The sequence below is a fragment of the Anneissia japonica genome, unplaced genomic scaffold, assembly GCF_011630105.1.
Source record: "Anneissia japonica isolate Jap-2015-1 unplaced genomic scaffold, ASM1163010v1 scaffold2030_len652032_cov178, whole genome shotgun sequence".
Lineage (NCBI taxonomy): Eukaryota > Metazoa > Echinodermata > Crinoidea > Comatulida > Comatulidae > Anneissia > Anneissia japonica.
The window spans coordinates 529376-553966 of record NW_022705472.1 but is presented as its reverse complement, the minus strand read 5'-3'; the positions used below and the strand labels follow the sequence as shown (position 1 = coordinate 553966).

At 31.6% G+C, this 24591-nt stretch overlaps 1 protein-coding gene across 2 annotated transcripts in view; it reads right to left on the bottom strand.

The window, feature by feature from the left end:
* LOC117105532 (xylosyltransferase 1-like) overlaps window positions 1-17515 on the bottom strand; it is a 60862-nt gene extending 43347 nt beyond the window's left edge. For both annotated transcript variants that reach the window (XR_004444920.1, XM_033246700.1), the window contains exon 1: window positions 17037-17515. Coding sequence is in view for 1 of the 2 variants with exons in the window: in XM_033246700.1 (XP_033102591.1) it covers window positions 17037-17342 (306 nt within the window). In the remaining variant the exon portion in view is untranslated. The remainder of the gene's footprint in view (window positions 1-17036) is intronic.
* Between the last annotated feature and the right edge of the window lie 7076 nt (window positions 17516-24591).

Here is a 24591-nt window from a genome sequence, read left to right as displayed (position 1 = left end):
GAATTATACTCCTTAGGCAGGAAGTGGAGAAGGTTGTACTTTGTGCTAATGTTCCAATTTAAGGATCAAATATCCAAGGGTAAAAACATCTCAATTCCTATATTAATATGACAAACAAAATGTTCAAGTATCAAGTATAACTTTATTCCAATTCAACTTCAAGTAACATGGCATAAATGTAAGAACAGCTGAGAATCCCATCTGCGAAAGCAACACACGCCGAAGCCTTCAATATGAAGTTGACGCAAACTTTGGAATAACAGGAAAAGAAAAGCAAGATCATACAGTGTAATTAGTAATTATGACACAATTATAATTAATGGGTGGACTTCTAAATACTGTATCAGATAACTTTGGCTTCGGGAATTGACATAACCCGCTATAAAACAGTGTGCCCTAAAATGATGTGTTGTTTTTAACAGCAAAAGAACAACACATCAATGAGGATTTTATTAAACAAATAAAGCTGGTCACATACTGTAGAGTAAAGATATGTATACCTACTCTATGCATACAGTATACCCTCCATAAATACTAACAATGCAGTAAAATACTAAGAACAATAATAATTTTTTATCTCTGAAAAGTGTGTAAAGAATAACCTAAGAACACTTTGAGCCCAAAATTGGCCTAAAAATAAGAATACTGAGCCACGACAAAATTGTACTGGTTTTTAAAAAGTGTATGTGTTAAAGCTCATCAATACAGTATTTGTATTTAGCAAGTTTTGAGTTTGCAATTTAAACTGAATTTCTAACAGCTGTATGCAGTCTAGTCTTCAAGAAATGATTTTATTTCAAATTGAAACATGTTTTTTTTCCAATAGAATTCTCAAATTAATGGATGGAGTTGCAGCTGTGTCTTCTATTCATTGAAGTACATCATCAAATTTAGATTATAAATTCACAAAGACAGGTTTGCTAAACATGATTTATGTATTGTGAGAAAATTTATATTTGATTGAGCTCCCATCGGTGATGCATTCATGACTGATTTTCTCTCCACAGACACAAGAAACTTAAATATTCTCTGGATTGCAAAAGGGTAGGGGATCGCCTAACACAAAGCAGCCTACTCTTGTCTCCTAACCAGACAGAGTAAGGTCCTTTGGGAGGATCCAGTTAGCTTAACTTATCCCCAGGTTTCCGATCAAAACATGTAAGAAAAAATTCCTTAAATATCAAATTATAGTAGACTTTGATTTAATGGCTAAAAACAAAGAACATACTGTACTTGGAGATATTTTTAAAAATAAACAACCACTCTGATGCCTGTAATACGTGGAGTTGTAAAATTATTGTATTATTGTTATAAATACAGTACAATACACTTATTTCTTTTTAAGAACACATTTTATAAACTGAGCACTGAGGCTGAAATTGCTTAAAAATTAAGAGAAAAATAAGAACATTTTGAGCCTGAAATTGGTAAAAATATAAGAACACTGAGACTGGTCAAACTTTTACTGGTTCTTATAAAAATTAAAAAAAACATATTTTGTTATTGAGTGTGTGCTTACGATGTTGCTAAATAAAAACTGAATAGAACTGACCAATAAAAATAATGAGAATATAAAAGTAAGCAATCTCAAACAGTAAAAGATGTCGCCTGAGTAAATTTTTCAAAATTAATTCAAAATATGAACAAGTTGGAACGTTCACACAAATTATATTATACTAATATTATACAAATTATATTATACTAATGTCCAATACATTTTGCATGTGTCTGAAGTTTTGGTTAGTTGTTTATGGTAAACAGGTTTCTGGCTAGTTAAAACTTAAAATGTACTGCACAACAATTTCAAACAGACCCAAACCAATGTGCAAGTTTACTCTATGCGTTTTATATAGGACAGAATACGATGACGCTGGATGAGGAAAGCAACATTTCTATTTACAACTTACAGTAAAGGTAACTGTGTCTCTCTTCTAAAACCATGTTAGCATTTAACTTTGTTTTATATCATTTTCTGTCACAACATTCTTGACTTTTTTATTGAAGTCAACAACTTTGAGATAAAGCTTGGAAAAAAATTAGTATAATCACTTTATAAAGTTTGTTTTGAGAAGCCTAAAAACGTGACCAAATGCTAAAAATGTGCCAAGTTGCGAAATTGTAGTTTTACGAGATTAACACAACTGTGAAATGGCTACTTTTATGTATGATTTGATCAGCAGAGGAATTTACAACAGCCTAAGGGGCCTCTAAACCTTGATTAACTTTATTAATAAATTATTAAAATTCTAATTAAAGAATTGCTATAAATTACACTAGAATCAGAAATATTAATCGCACTGAGTACAAAACCAATTTTAATATAGATCCCAAAAGATTACAAGTTTGCTTCTCAACTACAGTAGTCAATCATTATGATTATCAATAAAGCATCTTACTTAATAGACCGACAGAATCTTATTGATGTAAGCACTGCAGGGAACTGGCTAACAGGTTGTCTGATGCCCTCTGGAATCTTCAATCTTAAATAGCAAGACATAAAGCATCACCAGAAGGTTCTTAATGACAACACCATTCCCACATGTTAACTTGGATAAGATCCTATACAAATATTATTAGTTTATCACCCTATCTAGGCTGGAAAAGTGATGAGGGATGGAGGATTTTTTTAAATATTTTTCTAAAGCCAATTTAATATCACCATTGGGTTGTTTGCTGATGCATTGATAATCAAAGTAAAACATGATTGAGATAAATACCTATAATATCTATTATTTAATAAAGAAAATGAAAAAAAAATATTTTCTTAAAAGTTTTTTTTTCTGTACCATAGAAGACATGCGCACAAGGGTGATAATTTTTTTTATTTTTTTTTTTGGCCTAAAACAGTTAAAATATGCACCAAAAGTATTCTATAATATACTGTATAAGATACATAATACAAGAAAATATTTTCCATGAATTACAATTCCTGTACGGTGTTCTTATATACTGGTCATTAAATTGGCAGGTAATCAATAAGGATTTTCATAATAAAATGCCAGTAATTAAGTGAAGGCGAATTGTTAGTTATGATCAGGATCAAAATTAATTAGTAATATACACTAATCTACTATATCTATTCGAGGAGTTGAGTAGTATACTGTATCTTGATGGTGAAAGCCAGGTGTACGTACCCCTTTTTCCACCTTTCCCCTCCCAGTTTTTAAATATTAAAAAATTTGTATCTCATTAACTGTTCTTCCTGAGTTTTTGTTTTTTGTAAAAATCAGTAGTACAACATTATATCAATTTTTGTTTCCTCCAGAGCCTAGCTTTAAGATGTTTGCCTTCTAATCTCAGGGTTCTGAGCCCTTTTAACACAAGGTTTTTTTTTTTCTAATAACTATGAACGACTTAAGACTTGAAGCATCATTACATTTAGTACTGTAATTGGCGGGTTTGTTGGTGTTCGATGTGAGGAAAGAAAGTTGGCAGAAGAATCTACAAATTTGGTATGCAAGAATATAATATAAGAAAATTGTATTTAAATTTCACACGTTTCTGCAAATCCATTCTTATTTTTAGAATCTTGCTTTCGGTCAATACATTCTTTCCAACAAACTCAAAACCAATTTACCGAAAACATATTACACATATTCTTTTCCAAATTACAATATGACTTATATTCTCATAAATCCCATAAAAAAATAAGTCATTTTCATATCCTATACTGTATGCAATAATTTTTTCTCTTTTCTTCACAATAAGCAAAATCATCTAAGTTGCAGTGATGCATCTGGAAAAGGAGGGGGAAGGAAGTGCACAGTGTATAAGAGACAGGGCCTCCCATTTCCAGGGGCAGACCCAGAGATGTCCAAAGGAGGGTAAGGCAGGAAGGGGACGCCAAAAGTTGGACTGATTGAGATAACAATATTCTAAAGGGTCCATTCTAGACTCCCAAAAATAACCTCCGATGCCCTTTTTTTTTACTTTTCAGAGTTGGGGGGGGGGGCCGTGCCAGCCCGGCCCCGGCCCCAGATTTCAAGACTCCTAGATACGCCACTGCTGAGTTGGCGCTTATCTGAATCTTGCTTTCCATTTCCAATACATCAGCAACGATCCTAAAAGATTGTGTCGTTGGATAAGCATGACTAGCTAGTATGTCATAACAAAATTCTTGAAAGTAATTAGGTCATTCTAGATGATTCACGCTCATGTAGATGATGATAATAATTCAGGTTGGACTTGCAAATTTCAATATAGGTTATTTATTTAATTAAGCAATCATTAATATTTAAAGGACCATTAATTTCATACTGTGTATCGCTTTTTAAAGAAACTAATCTCAAAGGCAACAAAAATTGCCAGAAAATGTGTAGGCGAAACTTTTAATACCTAGTTTAGTGAAATATTTTTTTATTGTCAAGAGGGTGGGGAAAATTTTTAAATAAAATGTAGTTATGTCAAGACAATTCTGCTTCAGTAAATGCGTCAGAGAGAAGAAAATAAATGTGAATCTGTGAAGGTAAAAGAAGGCACTTAGAGCCTTATCATGTTGTATTATAATGCAATATTGCAATGTAATTTAGCAGCCAATTTATTTTATGCCTTATGTACAGAAGAAATAACTGAAGATTACATACAGCATTCGACATCATAAAAATAATTTTTACTTCAAAATTTATAAAATTTTTAGATATTTTTTCACTGCAGCAAGTGTTTTAAAATTCTTTTAAAAATTATTTTTATTTGAAATCATTATTATCAACAGAGGGCATGTTTGCAAAGCAAGTTATAAAAACATCCACTTTTCCAAAAACTCTGTTACTACCATCTTTTTTGTGGAGCAAATTGTTAGGTACCAGTAGGCCTGTATAGTTCAATTTCAGCACATTAATATATATCTTAACACAAAACAATTGATAAAACCATGGTGCAATTAGAATAGATCCACAACAGCTCAAAGCACAATAATCGTTACAGTCTTCCTGCAAGGTGTTACCATCACTCCTACCCTAGCTATAGATAATCTCCCACTTGCTACCAGGTTCGTAGGCCTACTTCAGTACTTAAACCCCAAGTTAAGTGGCTCAGGTAAGTGAAGTGGTATTACCAAGGACACAATATGTTGCACACATCACATTTAAAATTCAAACAATTGCAAAATCTCAAACATTAAAATTAATTAAATTAAATCAATAAAATTAAATCAATTTGCTATTTTCTTATTAATTAAAATACTTGTGTTTAATTTAAATATTTAAGCTCTAGCACCACTCTATGTATGTAAATTACATTATATTGTTTTAAAAGATTATTACAGATCAAATTGAAAATGGTAGTTTGTTATTTTTATCTTTTTTTTTGGATACTATTGAAATGAAGATAGAGTACAAGTATGGGCCATATTCGCTTTAACACCTCATCCGTAACCTAACAGAAACGAGAAAATTTAATCAGGGACCAAACACATGAAAAGATATCCATGGTTCAGTGCATACACCTACCACCAGTTTAATTAACTGAACAAAACTTTAGCACTGTTTTGTAAGTCAAATCTGAGGATAAACATCTGTTTCCTGTATCAATCACATTTATTATACATGTGGCAGACTCTATAAAAAGATATGTGATTATGTTTAATTTAATAGGTTCTGCTGAATAATCTATTATTAAAGAATTAAAATTACTATTGCCACCTGTTAAAGTTATTCATTCGTTATCAATAAATCATAAAATATCAGAATTTAAATATGTATAGAAATGAAAAAAAAAACAAATAAACAAGCCAAGAAAAGAAATTCTAAATGTCTGTCATTTTTTTAGCTTCTTTTATCTATTTGATACATTCACATCCAATCTAACAGCAAATAACATGCCAAAATTACAGGATGGATGATATTTTAAACCAAGTCTCTTTGTGAGACATAGCCTGGGATCAAGTGGAGTTGATTTTCATTGTAAGAAAAGTCCTGCTGGGATCACAGGAATTCACCCCAAGATACTGGGATTAGAAGTACCTTAACCAATAAATAATAATAATAATAATAATAATAATAATAATAATAATAATAATAATAATAATAATAATAATAATAATACCCAAATATTTATAAGGCCCAAATTTCAAATTTAATGAATAACTCCACTCCAAAATATATAAATACATTCATTTGAAATTTACAAGGTAAATATTAGTTTATTTTGATAGAATATTTTAAGATATTTATGGGGGCTCTCCAAACCATTAGTTAAGTTTTTAATACTCTACTATTAATTGTTGACATATTCTTGTTTTTCTATACATTACTTTTAAATTACACACAGATTTTCTAATAATAAGTTAAACATAATCAATGATACCTGTTGAATTAACATCTATTTTTTAAGGTCACCCTAGGGCCCAGGAAGGAAGTCATTGGTCCCTCAACGGCTAGTGTACAATACATCAAAACATGATCAAAACAACTCTAGTATTTTACAGATACAAATTGAATAAAAAAACATTCTAAAACCTTGTCCATAGCATCAAACATATATTGTATATTATTACAATACATCATATTTGGGTGATAATATGACATTATCATGTCCATACTGTAAAACCTTGAATTGAAGCCTCGGGCTGCTTATTTTTTTGCGAACTTTAGACGGGCTTCTTTTCGAGATGGGCTTCTTTTAGAGATGGGCTTCTTTTTTATGCTACTTTTGCAAAGTAAAGGGGGGGGGGGGCTCTTTTCAAAATGAATGCTGTAAATTTTGTGAATTTGTACTATAGAACAATAAATACGGCCACTGTAACATCAATCTGTATCATGGAGTGTATTTAACTGACACTAAATCACCTAAGCTACCGGTACTGTATAAACCAAGCTTGTTCTTAATTTATTTTGTTTTAATTCATGTGTAGTGTATATTGTAGTATCTCGAATAGGAGGCTATGCTATCTTGATGGGCATTTTTTGGAGGCGAATTTTGCAAACTAAAGAGGGGGGCTTCAATTCGAGATGGGCTTCATCTCAAGATTAAGCTTACTGGGCTTCAATTCGAGGTTTTAAAAAATTTGATAATGTGAACAGAGCTTAAAAAAACTTATTTTTTTAAACTTTGGCTGTATTTGTTTGGGGAATTGTTAACTAAAATATAACTGAGCTGAACTAAAATAGCATACTGTAAATTTATACCTTCTGTTCTACAGCATACAGGAATACAAGGTACAAAAAACACACAGATCTATCAACAATTGAGGAAAGTCGTTATTAAGAAAGAGTTCATTAAACACTTTACTACTTAATATGGGAAAAAACCATCAACAAGGTTAGATGAAATGCAATATACCGTCTCATTTAAATAAGTGCAATTGACAAGCTTGTTATTATTATTACTGTACTGGTAGTATTGGTATTTGTTGCCGTCAACTTGGTACTTAAGTTTTTGTAAATAAAGACCACTTTGTGAATCATGACCTATGAACAATTATCAAATGTAGAATACTGTAGTAAAGTAGTAATAAATCTATTTAATTAACCATACAAGGAATTAATTTCCAATTTTTAAAATATTCAGTTGTTGATGGTTTGAGCATAAAATACTGTTAATATAAATAAAGTATTTGCATAAAATAACTATATTATATTATTGATTGTTTTATTCAAGTACGTAATTATGGATTTTATTATAAATTTATTTCAGAGAATATCATTTTATTAGCTTCAGAATAATAAAAATAAATTATAATATATAAAAATATATATTTTTTTATTTAAATTTTATTTATGACTACCGGTTGATTTCCCGTCGATTTATAATCAGGTGGTACTGGGGAGGGACAACTTGATTTTTTGCTCCACAACAAGTCATCCACTCGCCTTTATGAAGAAAGCCTACTGTACCTAAAACGGCCTAGATTGGCACGAGACCAGCTAACTCCGGCTTTGAATATAGGGAGATTGAAACGTATTAATAGAGTATACAATGTACGCAGTGTTCCTTTGAACATTTATATTAAGTTTATGTTAGTAGTATTAATAATTTAGTTTAAAATTTCCACATGAATAAAATATATTGATTTCTTTCTTCGAACAAGGTATCCATTCGTAAATATGTATTATTAGTAAAATAAATTTAATTTAATGAAACTACGGAAGAAGTATAGGAAGAAAGAAGAATAGGAGAGAAATTTGGAGGGGATGAAATATTTACCGAGAATAAATAATACGCATCATTATGTCATTATTGTATCACGTTTTTGTGAAAATTTGTTACAGCACTAATCGTCAGAGGTCAAGGTGCCAGCAGCCTACCCGTTTCATATAGTCTACCATTGCACACTTGTGGCTAATCCCGGGCTAAATCGAAACCTTATTATAGAAATACCGGGATATTTTCCAGCAGGGTATAATTTTACCTGTAGTTAAGTTAGCTAAGTTTGATCTCCTTTTTGTAGGGGGTTTCATATGGGAAAAAGCTTTGCTTCTTTGCAATGCCCTTTCCATTTCGATTCATTATTTCTGTTCATTATTCATGCCATGTTTTTACTACTGTATTTGATGTTTGAATTTGAACTGGAATAAAGTCGTACATGACTGACAAAACTAAGTTTAGATACTACAACATTTTTCATGGCAACCTATGAACTAGTAACTTTATCAATAACCGCTATGATGGATTATCAATGTCACCAATTCAACTACTGTAATAATTTCTAAATGAAATTGGTCTCCTTTGGATTTATTAATTCATTCTAGAACTGACCCAAAAGCCATTCATCATATAATTACTAAGAATTAATCGGTTCTATCTTCCTTACGAAGGAGTACAAGTTTGAATAAAAGTGTCCACATTTCAAAGCCAAATGTGTGTGTTTTATAGTTTTATTTTCAACATGGATGACTACAGGAAATAGGTGACAAATAATTTCCTTAGCATTTTCATATCCAACAGTTTCAGAGAGGTTAAAGGTTCATAATGACCTCGACCTAATCATGTGACTTTTATTACACCAATTTTAAAATATTCAGTTGTTGCACTTGAAAACAAATAATAATACTTATATTTGGAATCGCTATAAAATAGGTCGGTATTATAGCTTGTGTGGTTATTATGATTACATTTTTATTAGAGTATTAGGCCCAATAAAAAAAAAAAATCATAAGTTTATCACCCGCATTTTTTTATAGTATTGAAAAAAAAAATTGGAAAAAAACAATAAAAATAAATTTCATTTATTTTTCTTTTTTTTTTCTTTTTTTTTTGCAAATAGTTAGTATATAGATATTGTTTGTATTATCTCAATCATGTATTTTACTTTAAATATCAATATACCAGCAAAAAACCCAAGGGTGATATTTGGGTTTAGAAAAATATAAATTAAAAAAAATAAAAAGCCTCCCTTCCTTAACACCTTTCCAGTCCAGATAGAATGATAAACTTAAATATATAATTATGTTTATTGGGCCTTACAAGAATTTGATCAAAGAATGCAATTTTTAGCTGTACACTGCAGTACATCAGTATTAAGATATCATGATTTAGGGCAGTGTCATTATGATGATGTAAACCTAATTGGTTTATTAAATGAAGATAGTAAATCAGCTTTCCTCTCCATGCCGCTTGGCATAAGGAAATATTTTTTCAGATGTTTCTAAATGGTTGGAACATCAGCTAATGTATAGACGACACTACTAACGCAAGTTTTGATGAAGGACCCTATTAACTCCACCAGGTTTATGCCTGCATGTCAGTAATGTATATTAACACTCTAAAGGTTATATTGTGAATAAACAACCCAAATTAATTTCAAATTTTTAATAACTCAATAAAAAAAACTGTTGACATTTCATCTATAGGCTATATTTCTTCGTAGCTCATGAATATTCATGATTTGGTAACAACAGCTCATACCAAACCTATTAAGGTTTATTATTACTGGCAAAATTTATTAAAAACATTATTAACGACACAATAAATTTTCAGCTGTGAATGTTAAGCTCAAGGTATAGTATATATTAATAATACCAAATTTAATTTATTTGTCTGAATAATATAGGTAGGTATGATGGAAAGAAAATTATATTTAAATTATTTAACAAAATTGAAGAATGGTAGATAATCTCAACTGTTATTGCAGTAGTCATTGGTTTAATTCCTGCAAATATGGTATTTTAAATTCCAGGGTTATCATCATCGATCAATTTGATAGTACTTGTATACAAATCAAAATATGACCACCTCTGACAAAAAAAACCAGCCATTTATTGGAAAAAAATCAAAATCAGTTTTTTGTTATTTTTAGATTATGCATCATTCTTATTTAACATAGTGTTTATTTGATGGAAATTGGTTGAGTATAGTGAAGTTATATATATTTAATTCATTGGACATCAGCCATGAAGGTTTTGAGAAAGCAGCTTCCAAAGATTCCAAAATAAATAGTTCATTATTAAGATTTGTAATTGAGATTTAGTGATCAAAATTTTGCATAAATGTTCTTCCACATTTTCTTTTATAAAATGCAAAAAAATAATGAAAATGTACAAAATTTTAACTTTGAGTAAGATGAAGCAAGAGATGAGAAATTTAATATGTAATATCACATTACAAGCTTGAGTGTCTGCGAAAATAATACAGAATTTTAATTTTGATATTATTACAACCGCTTGGTATATAAACAAGACAAGTGACGAATCAGTATTACAATAATATGAATGTGCTATTAAGGTATTGAATAAAGACGAGATGATTCAATCCAATTTGAGGTTGCGTGTGGCTGCTTGCCAATAAGGATGGGAATATGGATTATTTTTATAGTATTTTAATATTAAATGGGTGTATAAAATGCAGTTAATCTATTCCTAGTCCTTTTTATGTTTATTATATAATATATTAATTTCCTAATATCTGCAGAATATACAGTCACTAATTAAAATAAAAATGATGTGTAGTTAATCTGTTTATTATATAATATATTAATTTCCTAATATCTGCAGAATATACAGTCACTAATTAAAATAAAAATGATGTGTAGTTAATCTATTCCTAGTCCTTTTTATGTTTATTATATAATATATTAATTTCCAAATATCTGCAGAATATATAGTCACTAATTAAAATAAAACTAACATTTCCTTTACTAAAAAAATAACCAATGAACGAGTATAGGTGTACTGTACTTTCACCTGATTTCCTCTCTCAGATTTCCTCCATTGTTTATTCATGTTGTGAGCTGAATTTGAATACAATAAAATAAATATTTTCTAAAACTATGATTTTGTGCAGTATGACCATGACAAAGTACCTACTAATTCTGAAGACTTACAGATAATTATCCTCATTATTAGAGCAATTTACATAAAAGTTAAAATTTTGGCATGCTTAAATGTTGAAATTTACTTATGCATAGTGAAAAAAGACAAAAACAATGTGCTACTTTTCTAACACCCGATTCACACGTACAAAAATCTTACCAAATGTAACAAAATGTAATGTAGTTAATCTATTCCTAGTCCTTTTTATGTTTATTATATAATATATTAATTTCCTAATATCTGCAGAATATACAGTCACTAATTAAAATAAAAATGATGTGTAGTTAATCTATTCCTAGTCCTTTTTATGTTTATTATATAATATATTAATTTCCTAATATCTGCAGAATATACAGTCACTAATTAAAATAAAAATGATGTGTAGTTAATCTATTCCTAGTCCTTTTTATGTTTATTATATAATATATTAATTTCCTAATATCTGCAGAATATACAGTCACTAATTAAAATAAAAATGATGTGTAGTTAATCTATTCCTAGTCCTTTTTATGTTTATTATATAATATATTAATTTCCTAATATCTGCAGAATATACAGTCACTAATTAAAATAAAAATGATGTGTAGTTAATCTATTCCTAGTCCTTTTTATGTTTATTATATAATATATTAATTTCCTAATATCTGCAGAATATACAGTCACTAATTAAAATAAAAATGATGTGTAGTTAATCTATTCCTAGTCCTTTTTATGTTTATTATATAATATATTAATTTCCTAATATCTGCAGAATATACAGTCACTAATTAAAATAAAAATGATGTGTAGTTAATCTATTCCTAGTCCTTTTTATGTTTATTATATAATATATTAATTTCCTAATATCTGCAGAATATACAGTCACTAATTAAAATAAAAATGAAGTGTAGTTAATCTATTCCTAGTCCTTTTTATGTTTATTATATAATATATTAATTTCCAAATATCTGCAGAATATATAGTCACTAATTAAAATAAAACTAACATTTCCTTTACTTAAAAAATAACCAATGAATGAGTATAGGTGTACTGTACTTTCACCTGATTTCCTCTATCTGATTTCCTCCATTGTTTATTCATGTTGTGAGCTGAATTTGAATACAATAAAATAAATATTTTCTAAAACTATGATTTTGTGCAGTATGACCATGACAAAGTACCTACTAATTCTGAAGACTTACAGATAATTATCCTCATTATTAGAGCAATTTACATAAAAGTTAAAATTTTGGCATGCTTAAATGTTGATATTTACTTATGCATAGTGAAAAAAGACAAAAACAATGTGCTACTTTTCTAATACCCGATTCACACGTACAAAAATCTTACCAAATGTAACAAAATGTAACCAAAAGTAACATTTTACGGCACGTGTGAAAGTACCTCCGTGTAATATCCTTGTAAAATCTCGGAACGTCTCGGTAATCAATCTTTACCAGCCTCGCTGAGGCTGGTAAAGCTTCCGAGATGTAGCATGGATGGATCTGGGCATGCGCAGGGATTTCAACACAACAACAATCTACTGTGTTTCACGGGGTTCTTTGAATTTTCTTCCTTCTGCAGACGATTCTGATCCACTAGAAATAGATAGGCCTAGTTTTTCTCAATGATGAATGAATTACCCTTGTTATTGATGTTAATTAGTAATGGTAGAAGAAGAAGATATACATAAAATCAACGTCAGGATGGTGTTAGTACTATTACTAGTATTATCAAGAGTCAACAGACACGTTGGAAGCTATGCCTAGTTTAGTAGTAGTAGTACAGCAGTTGTTAAGGGTATTGATTGCTTCGAATGTTTACTGTGATGGTCAGTTCAACAGTCCATCTGTGACAGGGGTTCTCAACTAGGCCTAGGCTAGACCTATATCGCAGTAGGGGAAAAAATGATTCATTGAATAAACACTGAATAACTTTTACACGACCTTGGCATTACCTTACAGACGCGTATGAATGCTTTTTATCTCGGTAGGAATAACTCGGGAGATCGCTCAGTTACAATTTGTTACTTTTTGTTAAATTTAACTTCACGTGTGAATCGGGTATAACTTATGCAACACAATTACTGTACTTCATTATTGTCAATATTCAGTAAAAGTTGCCTAAGTCAACTTTGTTTAACTCAAATAATACATAAGTCGATCTTATTTTACATGCCAAATTGTTGTGCCTTCCATTAACAAACGATCAAATTTTATCTAAAGTCAAACAATTTTTCAATACCATTTTGGATTCGAATTAGACAAGTTCAACTGTAAAAATCTATCCTAAAATCCATATTATGAAAGCACAATCATTCCACTGCTAATCTCCATAAAGTAAAATGGTATTATTATATAATGATTTAAGCATACTTAATGTGGTTATAACAGCAAGAAATGGACTGACCCGTTAAAAGCCCTACCACTTTGACATTGTCGATAATGTCCCATAAAACAGTCAGTTGTAGAAATATTATTATTTTTTTTCACTCTCCAATAAGATCTTTCAAAAATAAAGTTTGCCAAAATAAAGAAATACAAAAAAACTCTTGCCTTAGTGAAAATAAAATACATTATAGCAAAATTGTACAGTTTGAATGGTCCATCTTGGTTTAGGAGCAGTATTTATAATGGTAACACTTTGTCTACTAATTCTACTATTCAGTCCTCATCTCCTTGTAATAATCCAATGGTTTAACATTTAATGTACCATTTAACTATGGTCATGTTCAGTAATCCTATATCAATCCTTTCTCTTAACCCTCCTCTATTATAGTAAATCTTGGTTTAAATGTCACATTGCTCTCTAATAAACATGTCAGTTACTGTAGTAGTAGATTCTGACTTGGTGATTGATTAAAAAACTAGGCTGCTTTTATAGATGATGGCACACATAGAGTTCATCTCCATTCATGTTTTCACATTTTTTAAAGATTAAGACTGATGCTAATTGGAGTACATAAACACAGATCTCCAGTTGGCGGTTACAGCGTAACCCCACAGATGCTAGCTTGGTCTTTCATTTTGTTTGTTTTTTTTTTGTTTATAAATACAGAGAGAGTGAATGAAGAGACACCACAGTGTTCACAACTTAAAGTAGTTTGAAGTTCCTTGAAATATTTTTTGAATTACTTTTTAGAGAATTTTATTTTTTTATTATTCAATACCTTCATATACAGCAAATTTGATATTTAGCTGAAAATGTCTGTTTGATTAGCTTTTAAAAACAGTAAATTACAAAGCTTCAGCAACGATCATAAATATAGTCAATTTTGGTCACCCACTCATACTTCCTTAATCAATGCTGTATACTTGTCGGGGTATAAAACATCTAGCAAACCTCAGGCACAGTATGTGGTGGGTCGAGTAGATCAGTGTCCAAGTAGATAGAGAATTGTTATTGTTGCTTTTTTATACTTTACAACGTAGGCCTACAACAATGGTCCTAGTAAATAACACTAACAATAATTTGTTATTAAAACAAGTTATATTTTGTTAATATTATAAAGATTACAAAGAAAAGTTAGGTAATAATAATAATAATAATTTATTTGGAATCTTCACTTTTATAACAGTGGTACACTTCCTCTTGTGAAGGTACGTCCAAAAAGATAACAAAAGTAACAATGTATTAATGAAGATAAGCTTTAAAATTTACTACTAAGCTTGTCTCAGATGTAACATCGAGTCCCTTTCTGATCACCGCCAGAAGTTGTACAAAGAATTCTGTAACTGGTTTTGGGCCGCCAGTCAACCGAGGGAATACACGCTTTGTAACGACAATCACATATCACAAATCAGACGTAGAACAAATAGGTATAAAAAGAGCCCAATTCCATATTTTGTAAACCTGCTTTAACTCTCTAGTTTACACTACAAGTGATTACTTCAGTCCCCTCATTTCACATTGTTATTTTTGTCATTTTTTCTGCCATATTCATAATAATCATCCTTATTATCTCAATTTTTCTAAACATATTTTTCGAGTAGAACTTGGGATTATTTCTTGTAGAGTAATTTAAATTTTTTTCAAATTAATGAAGGATAAATAAGGATATAAATTTTACTTTTAACATCAAGTGCAAATCTGATTGTCCATGATTTGTCTTTTTGATATTATTATGCTAATTCATGAATTTACATTGTTTTGATTCTCATTCAATACTTGGTACAGTATTGTGGTTTTGAGATTTTTTACTTATTGTATTTTTTAAGTAAATTTCTTGGATTTTTTATATTTACTGTACAATTCTTTTTTCAGCGTGATGTTAGCTGTTTCTCTTTTAATGTAACGCTTTTGCTTGTAACTTGTACTGCAATCTAACCTTGCTACAAAGTACATGATGGCTTTTATACAAAATTATATTAATAAGCTCAACATAAATGATAATTGCAATATACAGTAATTAATAAATAATAATAATAATAATAATAATAATAATAATCACAAAGCAATAAAATATATAAGCATAAAGAGAGAATGCACCCAGTGCGTTCGCGTTGGTAAGGTGCTACTAAAGGCTAAACTGGTGGAAAACGTTCACTCGCATATTTAGGTACAATATTTGATGACAAGCCTACTTGGAAAAATAACTGTTAGAATCCTACACGCAAAGGGCCAACAACAAACATACTTCCTCCGTAAAGCTTTCACATATCATCAAACTGTATCAAAAAAAGTTTAAAGTGTTTAACTCGATGTTCCATCAAATTTTATGCGACGCTTTTTTGATGAAATTTTATAGTGTAGACAAAGCTTAATTAAGTTGATGACGTTTCATGTTGACAAAGCTATCTTACAATTATTTTACAAAGTATTATTGAGAGTATCATAACATTTAATTGCATTGTAGTATGAATTCCAGAAAAAATTATTCAAGTAATATCTGTAGAATCATTTGGCATGCCAGCAAAAATAACTGGGAATATATGACAACTATATATCAACCATGGACGAAATATAAAACAACTGTTAAAATAATAAAAATGATTATGAGCAACACTGTCACTAGTAGTAACCCACTTAACTCACACTATACCCTTCTTAGATCTGGCTTCGAGCAATTCAATGTAGAACGAGTAGATGCAGGAATTCATTTCTAACATCTTCTGTAAGAATTTACAATGGGTCTAATTTTTTGTTTTGAGGTATGCGAGTCATTAGGACCTTAGCAGAGTAACATCCCTTCTCCAGAATGCATAGTTTGGATAGGGTAGGAGTATGCGGTATTCGGGACGAGTCGGGGGTGTATTGGTCCATTCGAGAGTTACTAGGTGGTAACGGTTTACCAGGTAACACGGACAAGAAGATACAGTTAGGGGAGAAGCATGTTACTACTGTATGAGCTAGGCCTAGTCCACACCTCAAGCACTTAAGACCAGCACTTCATTGGGTGATGATACTCTGATAGTGACGTAATGCCATAATAATTACCATACCTTTTAAGTTTTAGCAAACAGAAGTAGAGATTGTAACATTTCGTATCCCCCTAGCCACGGTGATAGAAAAAAATCCAACTAGGCCTAGGGCCTATGTCTAGGCTACATTATTACATTACTTCATAATTAATAAAAATCACATCATTTTACCAAATAATGGCTTGTTGGGTCTAGGCCTGGGCCTAATCGAGAAATTCAAAAGGCCTAGGCCTAGCTTAGAGTAGCCTAGGCCTAGCATATAGGACAGGTAGGCCTATAGGTCTAGGCCTAGGTACACATTCCAAGGCGTACGGTAGAAAGAAGGCTAGGCCTAGGCCTAGGAGGCCTCGAGTAGCCTAGGCCTAGGCACGCTTAAATTTATTGTACTTACTTTACTGGATGCTGGTTTACGAAATTCAGGCCTAGGCCTTGGCTTATGCCTAGCAGAATACACATTCTTATTATTACTATCGGTTTCAGGTAACTCATGTGGGTTTCCCCCATGCACTGCCTCTCGATTGAAACGCTTGTTGTTATTGCTGTCACTTTCAAAGTCCATGCCATCCAAAGTTGAAAACTTTAGGTAGAAAATGAATTGTAGGAACAGAATCAACAGCGCAGTGTAGAGAATGAAACGGTATCGAAAACAGAGGCGAATCGAAGAACGATGACGAGCACCGTTCACCGCCATACTCATCAGCAGAAACAAGTAAAACTAGAGCAACTTTCATGTCAACATGAAAGTATTTTAGTATACGTGTAACACACGAAACAACTCAGCATAGCACCAGCACACACGACGTATTGAAGGTTATGCACTGCACACACCACCGTGGTTTCTTGAACGTCCGTCGATCGCACACGCACAGCAGCAATAACTATTTTGATTGTGAATGTTCAAACTACAGAGGGCGCTACAATGATTTAATGTTAATATTCACTGTCGTCGGTAGCACTGCCTCAATATTGCGATGTTTATTGATTATTACACCCTGGGCCATCTCCTAATATAAAAAAAATGTATGAAAACCGGAATAAAAACTAAATAAATAAAAAGGAGTGACATGCGATAGGGATCACGATTACATTCATACATCCTTCATTCGTGCCAAATGGTCAGTTCAGTCCAATTCAACCCCTCATAGCAGACACTATAATTCACAACAAACCCATAGATAGACTCATCAAAATTTATTTATTTTTATTTATTTATCTGTTCTTTATACTGAGTTACATCTAAAATAACAACATTTTAAGTCATTTGAACCGAAGAAGAAAAAAACAACAGGAAATCAGATTTTTTTTCTGGAGCTCTAAAATGGGCTTTAGTCTAATGTGTCAGGTTTTTACTGTCTAATTTAGGCTATGCTATCCAGCACGGTGACAAAATATTATTATAACATTTCCTAATCTTGTAATGTCAGAAAGTATCGTTAACGTTACAACGTTTATTTAGTGTTTATACACATATTTAATAATAATAATAAAAATAATAATTATAATAATAATAATAATAATAATAATAATAATAATAATAATAATAATAATATTAATAATAATAATATTAATAATAATAATAATAATAATAATAATAATAATAATAATAATAATAATAATAATAATAATAATAATAATAATAACTAGAGCACATTCCGAGAGTGTACGTCCTCCGCCCGCATCATAATTCCCTCTGTATAAAATTCCCACGCATTTTCATTAAAAAAATGAAAGCAAAATATAGACTTTCGAACCGGGGCCTCTCGCTTATAAAGCGACGTCATATCAAACTAGACAACTGAATCTTTTAGAATAAGTGCGATCCAGGAGCCATTGAGAGCCTTCAAACAATGTACCATTCTAGAAAATTTCTTTATATTGATCAGTTTTTAAGGTATTTATATCTGGGACGTTCCATTTTAATGGTCTCTCATGCACACCCTACTCCGGAACATCACCCGAATTAAATAGGCTACTTTTTCTTTTGCTATGACGAACTATTCAAGAAAGGTTTTCAGATAGGCTACATCTATCATTTCTTTTTATATACCAAAGTATAGGAATCTCCCTTTTAATGGACCTCATATCCACCTTCTACTCCGGATTGTCATCAAAATTTAATCGTTTCTTCCTTCCATTTTAAATGACCCCTAAATCCGCACATAAATATGGATATTCTCCAACATTTAATTTTATTCGTGTAACTTTGTTTAAAAATCTTTCAGAAAGTTTCATTAGATCAGTTGATCAGTTTTTGAGATATCTGGTTCACACCCTATTCCGGATCGTCATCTCTTATTTATTTCTTCCTTGGACCATGAAAAACCATTCCAAAAAGTTCTTTCAGATACATTTTCCAGCCTAGAGATGGGATAAACTAATAATTTTTTATAGGGCCTTATGTTTTTATGTTCATTGTGTGTACCATTATTTTATTTGAATTAGAAATTACTTAGATTAATATTGCTTTTGTTTTTAGGATATTATATGAATAAAGAAACTAATCTACGTAATTTAATTTGATTGACAATTTATGTTAGTAATCAGTCCCTAAAAATCGTGTTAGTCAATATTATTGGTAGCACTGTTAAACTTGTATAAGTAATACAGTACTGGTAGTTGCTAAATACAACGAGTCCAGCCGAGGGGCTTGGCTTCGTTGTTGACGTCATGCATGATTTCAGCTATAGTTCGTCTTTCGTCCTCGACGTAGGCCCTGTCTTTTATCACACAGCATAGCAGAACACAGCAATTCCATGGTAAACCAATTGTAAGAAAAACATTTAAGTTGTCCCTGTGTAATTTTCTTTCCAAAATTAGGATCCCTTGAATATTATCAATTTATGGGGTCTACACAAAGTGAAATAATACTTAGGCTTAGTTAGTATTTTTATCGGTAGGGATTAGGTCGTAATCACAGAAAGAAAGGAAAACAATCCAATGTATGTCTGAGGAAGGGGAGGGTTTGGGAGATGATATTTTTCTAAAAATAGGGAGCTCTGGATGGCCGGAAATGGCAATTAGCAGTGTCAAAGACATAGTTTGGCTTGGTGTTGGCCTATATTTAATTTGTTTCTTTTTGGTCGACTGCCCGACGAGCTCGTCTGGGGAGGTGGGGCGCTTTGACTTGTCCGATGGGGGTAGGGGCCCCATCCCCCCCCCCGCCACATACTTTGGATCCAATTGTCTGGAAATGGACTCGATGTCTCTTGCAGACTTGCCAACTCACCCGATCCTGTCGGGTGTCACCCGATATATAAACAAATCTCCAGTTCTCCCGATCGAATTTTCACCTGATTTTACATGTTCCCTCCGCAAAATACTCGGATTTGTACATAAATGATTGATTAGATCGTTATTATTCAATGTATTTGCCACGATAGACAAGCAGCAATTTAATAATAAGTTGTTTTGCAGTAATTTTGTACTATCGATTTTATACCACTATGATTTGTCTTGACGTGTCTTTTTTTTAGTATAAATTGCATCATATTTTGGTTAATTCTAGAAACCTCCAGATTTCTTGGTAAATCTCCATATTTTTTAAAGATTTTTAAAAAATTGTATACTTTACTTTACAAAAATTGTAAATGCGGAACTACAAAGTATCAGTAGCAAAACGAAGGGGCCGAAGGCCCCGAGACAAGCGCTAGAAGCGGTGGTGGTAGCGTTTCGTGATGTATTGTAATGTCCTTTTCGGCACCGTTTTTGGCCCGTTTTTTTTTTCTTAAAATCACAATTTACTATCACTATAATGTTTTTAGTGCAAGACACTGCATATTTGTTTCTGGGTCTTCCTATTCGCCTACCAATCAGAATGGACAAAAGTTGTCGGTGGTAGCGTGAAGCGCTTTTATGGAAACAGGCTTACCAAAAGCATAAACAGCCAACTTTTTTTTAAAGGAAACTCGATGCTCAACAACTATGACGTTTGGAGAGAAAAAAAATTGTTTTTGGTTAGTGACAAAATCGTGACTTGTTTTGATTGGAGAATGGTGGATATTTTTACCAAGCGTCCACATGTCTCTCTATTCACATCACCCCGTCAGTCCCCACGAAATATAAAAAGATGGAGAAAAATAGTGCAGAGATGAAAAGAGAGGAAAGAGAGAGAAAAAAGGGAAGTGCGTTCTTACCTCTCAATACTATCGATGATGTAAAAATTGTAGTCAGTCTTGTACATTTTTAGAAACTTAGTCGAAAATATCAAATTAAGCAGCAGTAACGACCACACTCTAGCCTTCATATTTTCTATATGTTAAATCGAAAAACGGCCCATTTGCAAAATCAAACATCATCATTAATCAATAAAAAGAGAAAGCAACATAACTGTGAGCGTTTCAAAACGTAACAATGGGAGCCATCCTGTAATAGGCCTATTGATTATTGACGATACCCAGAGGTGACGGAACTAGGGGGTGCTGCTTTATGAAGAGTAATGTGTGATCGGAAATGGTCTGCGCAGTCAGTTGGTTGTTACCATGCGCCAGTGATGCTGGAGTACATCAAGATGAAACTATTTATGTAATGCATGAAGAATAACGTTCGGGGTTTGTCGGTAGTGAAATGATTATTGTACATTTTAAGTGCTCCATACATGCATAAGTGTAAGCTAAATTACGGTGATTAATTAGCGAAGATATGGAGACAATTATTTCGAAGGTCCCTCTTTCCTCTTTTTCTAATTTCTTGTGGAACTTCTATAATACTAATGATATTGATAATAATAATAATAATAACGACCTAATCGTAGTATATTTTAATTAAGATAATACTTTGTTCCCCTGTAATTTATTTCTTGTAACACATTGCTTCATTTTTATTATATTATATATAACAATTATTATTATTTTTATTATTATTATTATTATTATTATTATTATTATTATTATTATTATTATTATTATCATTAATAATAATAATAATGATAATAATAATAACAATAATAATAATAATAATAATAAGATTGTAAATGTGGAACTACAAAGTATCATTGGCAAAACAAAGGGGCCGAAGGCCCCGAGACTGGTGGTAGGAGCGGTGGGGGCCGCGAAAGGTGTTTGTACCGTTTCGTGATGTATTTGAATGTCCTTTTTGGCACAATTGAGTTCCTGATTTTGTATCGTGATTTGACGACCTAATCGTAGTATATTTTAATTAAGATAATACTTTGTTCCCCTGTAATTTATTTCTTGTAACACATTGCTTCATTTTTATTATATTATATATAACAAATTATTAAATAAAGTTTAAAACGTTCCATAAAAAGAAGAACAACAAAAAAATGTTTGTAACCTTTTCTAATTATTACAGTTGTGTGTGTTATTGGTATTATTGAAAAGATTACACAGAATTATGAAAGTAAATAAAAATTATAATAATGTGGGCGTCATTTAATGTATTTTAAAAAATCATAACATTTAAAACCCATGTAATTCACATTAGGCTGTTGCTTTGACATTTCCCCAGTACTGTCTGCTATATGTTCTGTATTGTACGAAGAATGCTGTTGCTGTTGCTGTATTCAATCTCTATTCAAAAATATATCTTCATTAACTAGTTTTTCGTCAAATTTTAAGAAGAAAATTAAGACGTCTGTATTTCTATTGGCAATCATGTATTTTATCTTCTATTTATTGGTCTCTTTTAATTGTATGTTTTAAAGTTATTCTATATAAATACATTTCCGAAATAAAGGAATGAATGTAAGGATTTACAGTACGTTTTTGTTTGTCTTGTGTGGGCATCCCACTGTTATTAAAATAAAGATCTTTGTATAGTTCATTATTGAACTGCCCATTCGTGTATTGAAAAAAAAAATCGCATTTTGGGCGAATTCGCTTAGTGAAAAGAAACGACCGCCGTACGAGTGCGAGGGCACATTAGAGCCATCCAGCATGTGAACAATACCGGTAAGGAAGGAAAATAATACACTGTATTTATTTCGAATTAGTGTTTATATACATTTGGGATTTTAAAAAAATAGTTATTTGTCTTACGATTAGGCATATCATATGTTATATGTGCACCTTTTTGGCCTATTCGATTTCTACTTGTTGCCCTGCAAATTTTCCGCTGTAGTACTTGGCAGGCCTACACCAGCGGATCTTATACACATCTAGATGTGTATAAGAGACAGTCTCTGCAATACCCTTAAAAAAAAAGAAAAGGTATACATGTAGGCCTCTAATGATACATTATTTATCTTGATTGATTTCTTTGATTGATCGACTGACTTCAGAAAATGCCATGAAGCTTAGTTTAAGGTAACTCATCATGTTTAAGATAAGATTCACAATTGTCTACATTCACAAGTTGACTTTTATTCATTAAATTATATTCTAAAGACGTCATGTCTTCTGGACATTTTCTTTGTATCTCTCTCACTTTGTGTCCATCTCATTCCTCCACATATAATGATGCGAGTCGACTTTCGTTTAGTATCATATGGATTCGCTGTATCCTTGTTAGTATTTTCATTTACCCATCTATCCAATACAAGTGTATTCTACTCTCAAGAATTGATAAATTTGTCTTGCGCATGTGGAAAACTTGCTACGTCTTCGAATCGAACAAGTTTATATCGCCCTCTGAGTCAATCAGGTTGAGATGATACGTATTTTATATTCCGTACAGAGTGCTAGCACAAGTCAATTATTTCATCTTTTATATTTGCATTCTTTCTAAGAAAGTCATAATTTGGAGAATGTAAGTGCCACCTTGAATTCATCACAGCTCGGGGGTCACGGATCAAATGTAACACTTTCACATTCATGTTGTACTTTTCAACAAATTCGCGTAAAAAGGTAACCTAATAGGTAACCTAAAAGGTATTCAGGTAACCTAATAGTTTTTATAGCAACTAATTTAGACATACTACAAATTTTAGTAAAATGTTTTATTGATATCTTCCTCGGTTTATTGTCTTTACATAGACTTGACCAAGGTGTTCTACAGAAAAAAAACTTTTGCTTGTTTTCCACCAAGTATTAAAGAAAGGAATATCGTAGAGATCACAAGTTGAAGATTTGAGATTTTTAAGTGATAAAAAAATTAAATGTATTGTTGGCAGGAATTTTATGAGTCAGTGCCATTTCTGTAAAATACTTCAGAGGTTCAAATACATAAAATGCATTTGGATTCTGGTAAACAACTCTCCAGTAAGCTTGGCCTAGCTTACTGATCCTGTGTAGCGTGGGACGATGAGGCATAATAAGACTAGGCCGAGGCCTAAGTCAGTGAAATTATAATTATGTGATAGAAAGCACGCCGGGGAAGTTTACCTTACCAGGAAAATGTGACGTAATCTAGCTTATGCCGTCACATGCATGCTAACTATATTGTGAGTGTTACGTCACCAAAAAATAAACATTTTCTATTATAACCAAAATATTAATAACTACAAGATTTGTGGGCGTAAATTCCCTTAATACGGGGTAATAATTAAGGGTAGCACCATCTCCTTGCCATACAAATTACAGCTCCCACTGACGTCTCAGTCGAGAAATACGGGTAGCTGAATTTTTTCTCTCAAATCTGACTACAAAACCATATCAAAATTTCAGGGTAGTTGTTAAATACAACGGGTTCAGCCGAGGGGCGTGGCTTCGTATGTTGACGTCATGCATACTTTCCTTAAGTTACAGTATAGCTCGTCCTCGACATAGAGAGTTGGACTACTAAATATAAATCATTTATTGGGAAACTACACTTTTGAAACAGTGGGACATTTCACATGATAAAGGTGCGTCCAAAAAAATAATACTTCAAACAGAATACAATACACTAAAGAAAACAAAGTATAAATTGAGTAACCGTCACTCAAACATTGACAAGCACCCCACCCCCATCCAATACCCACCCTCATCAAAGTATTATATGCAATGATGCCTCAATAGTCATGTCAATCCCCTGAGTGACCCTTATTCAATTAAAAGTAAATATAATAT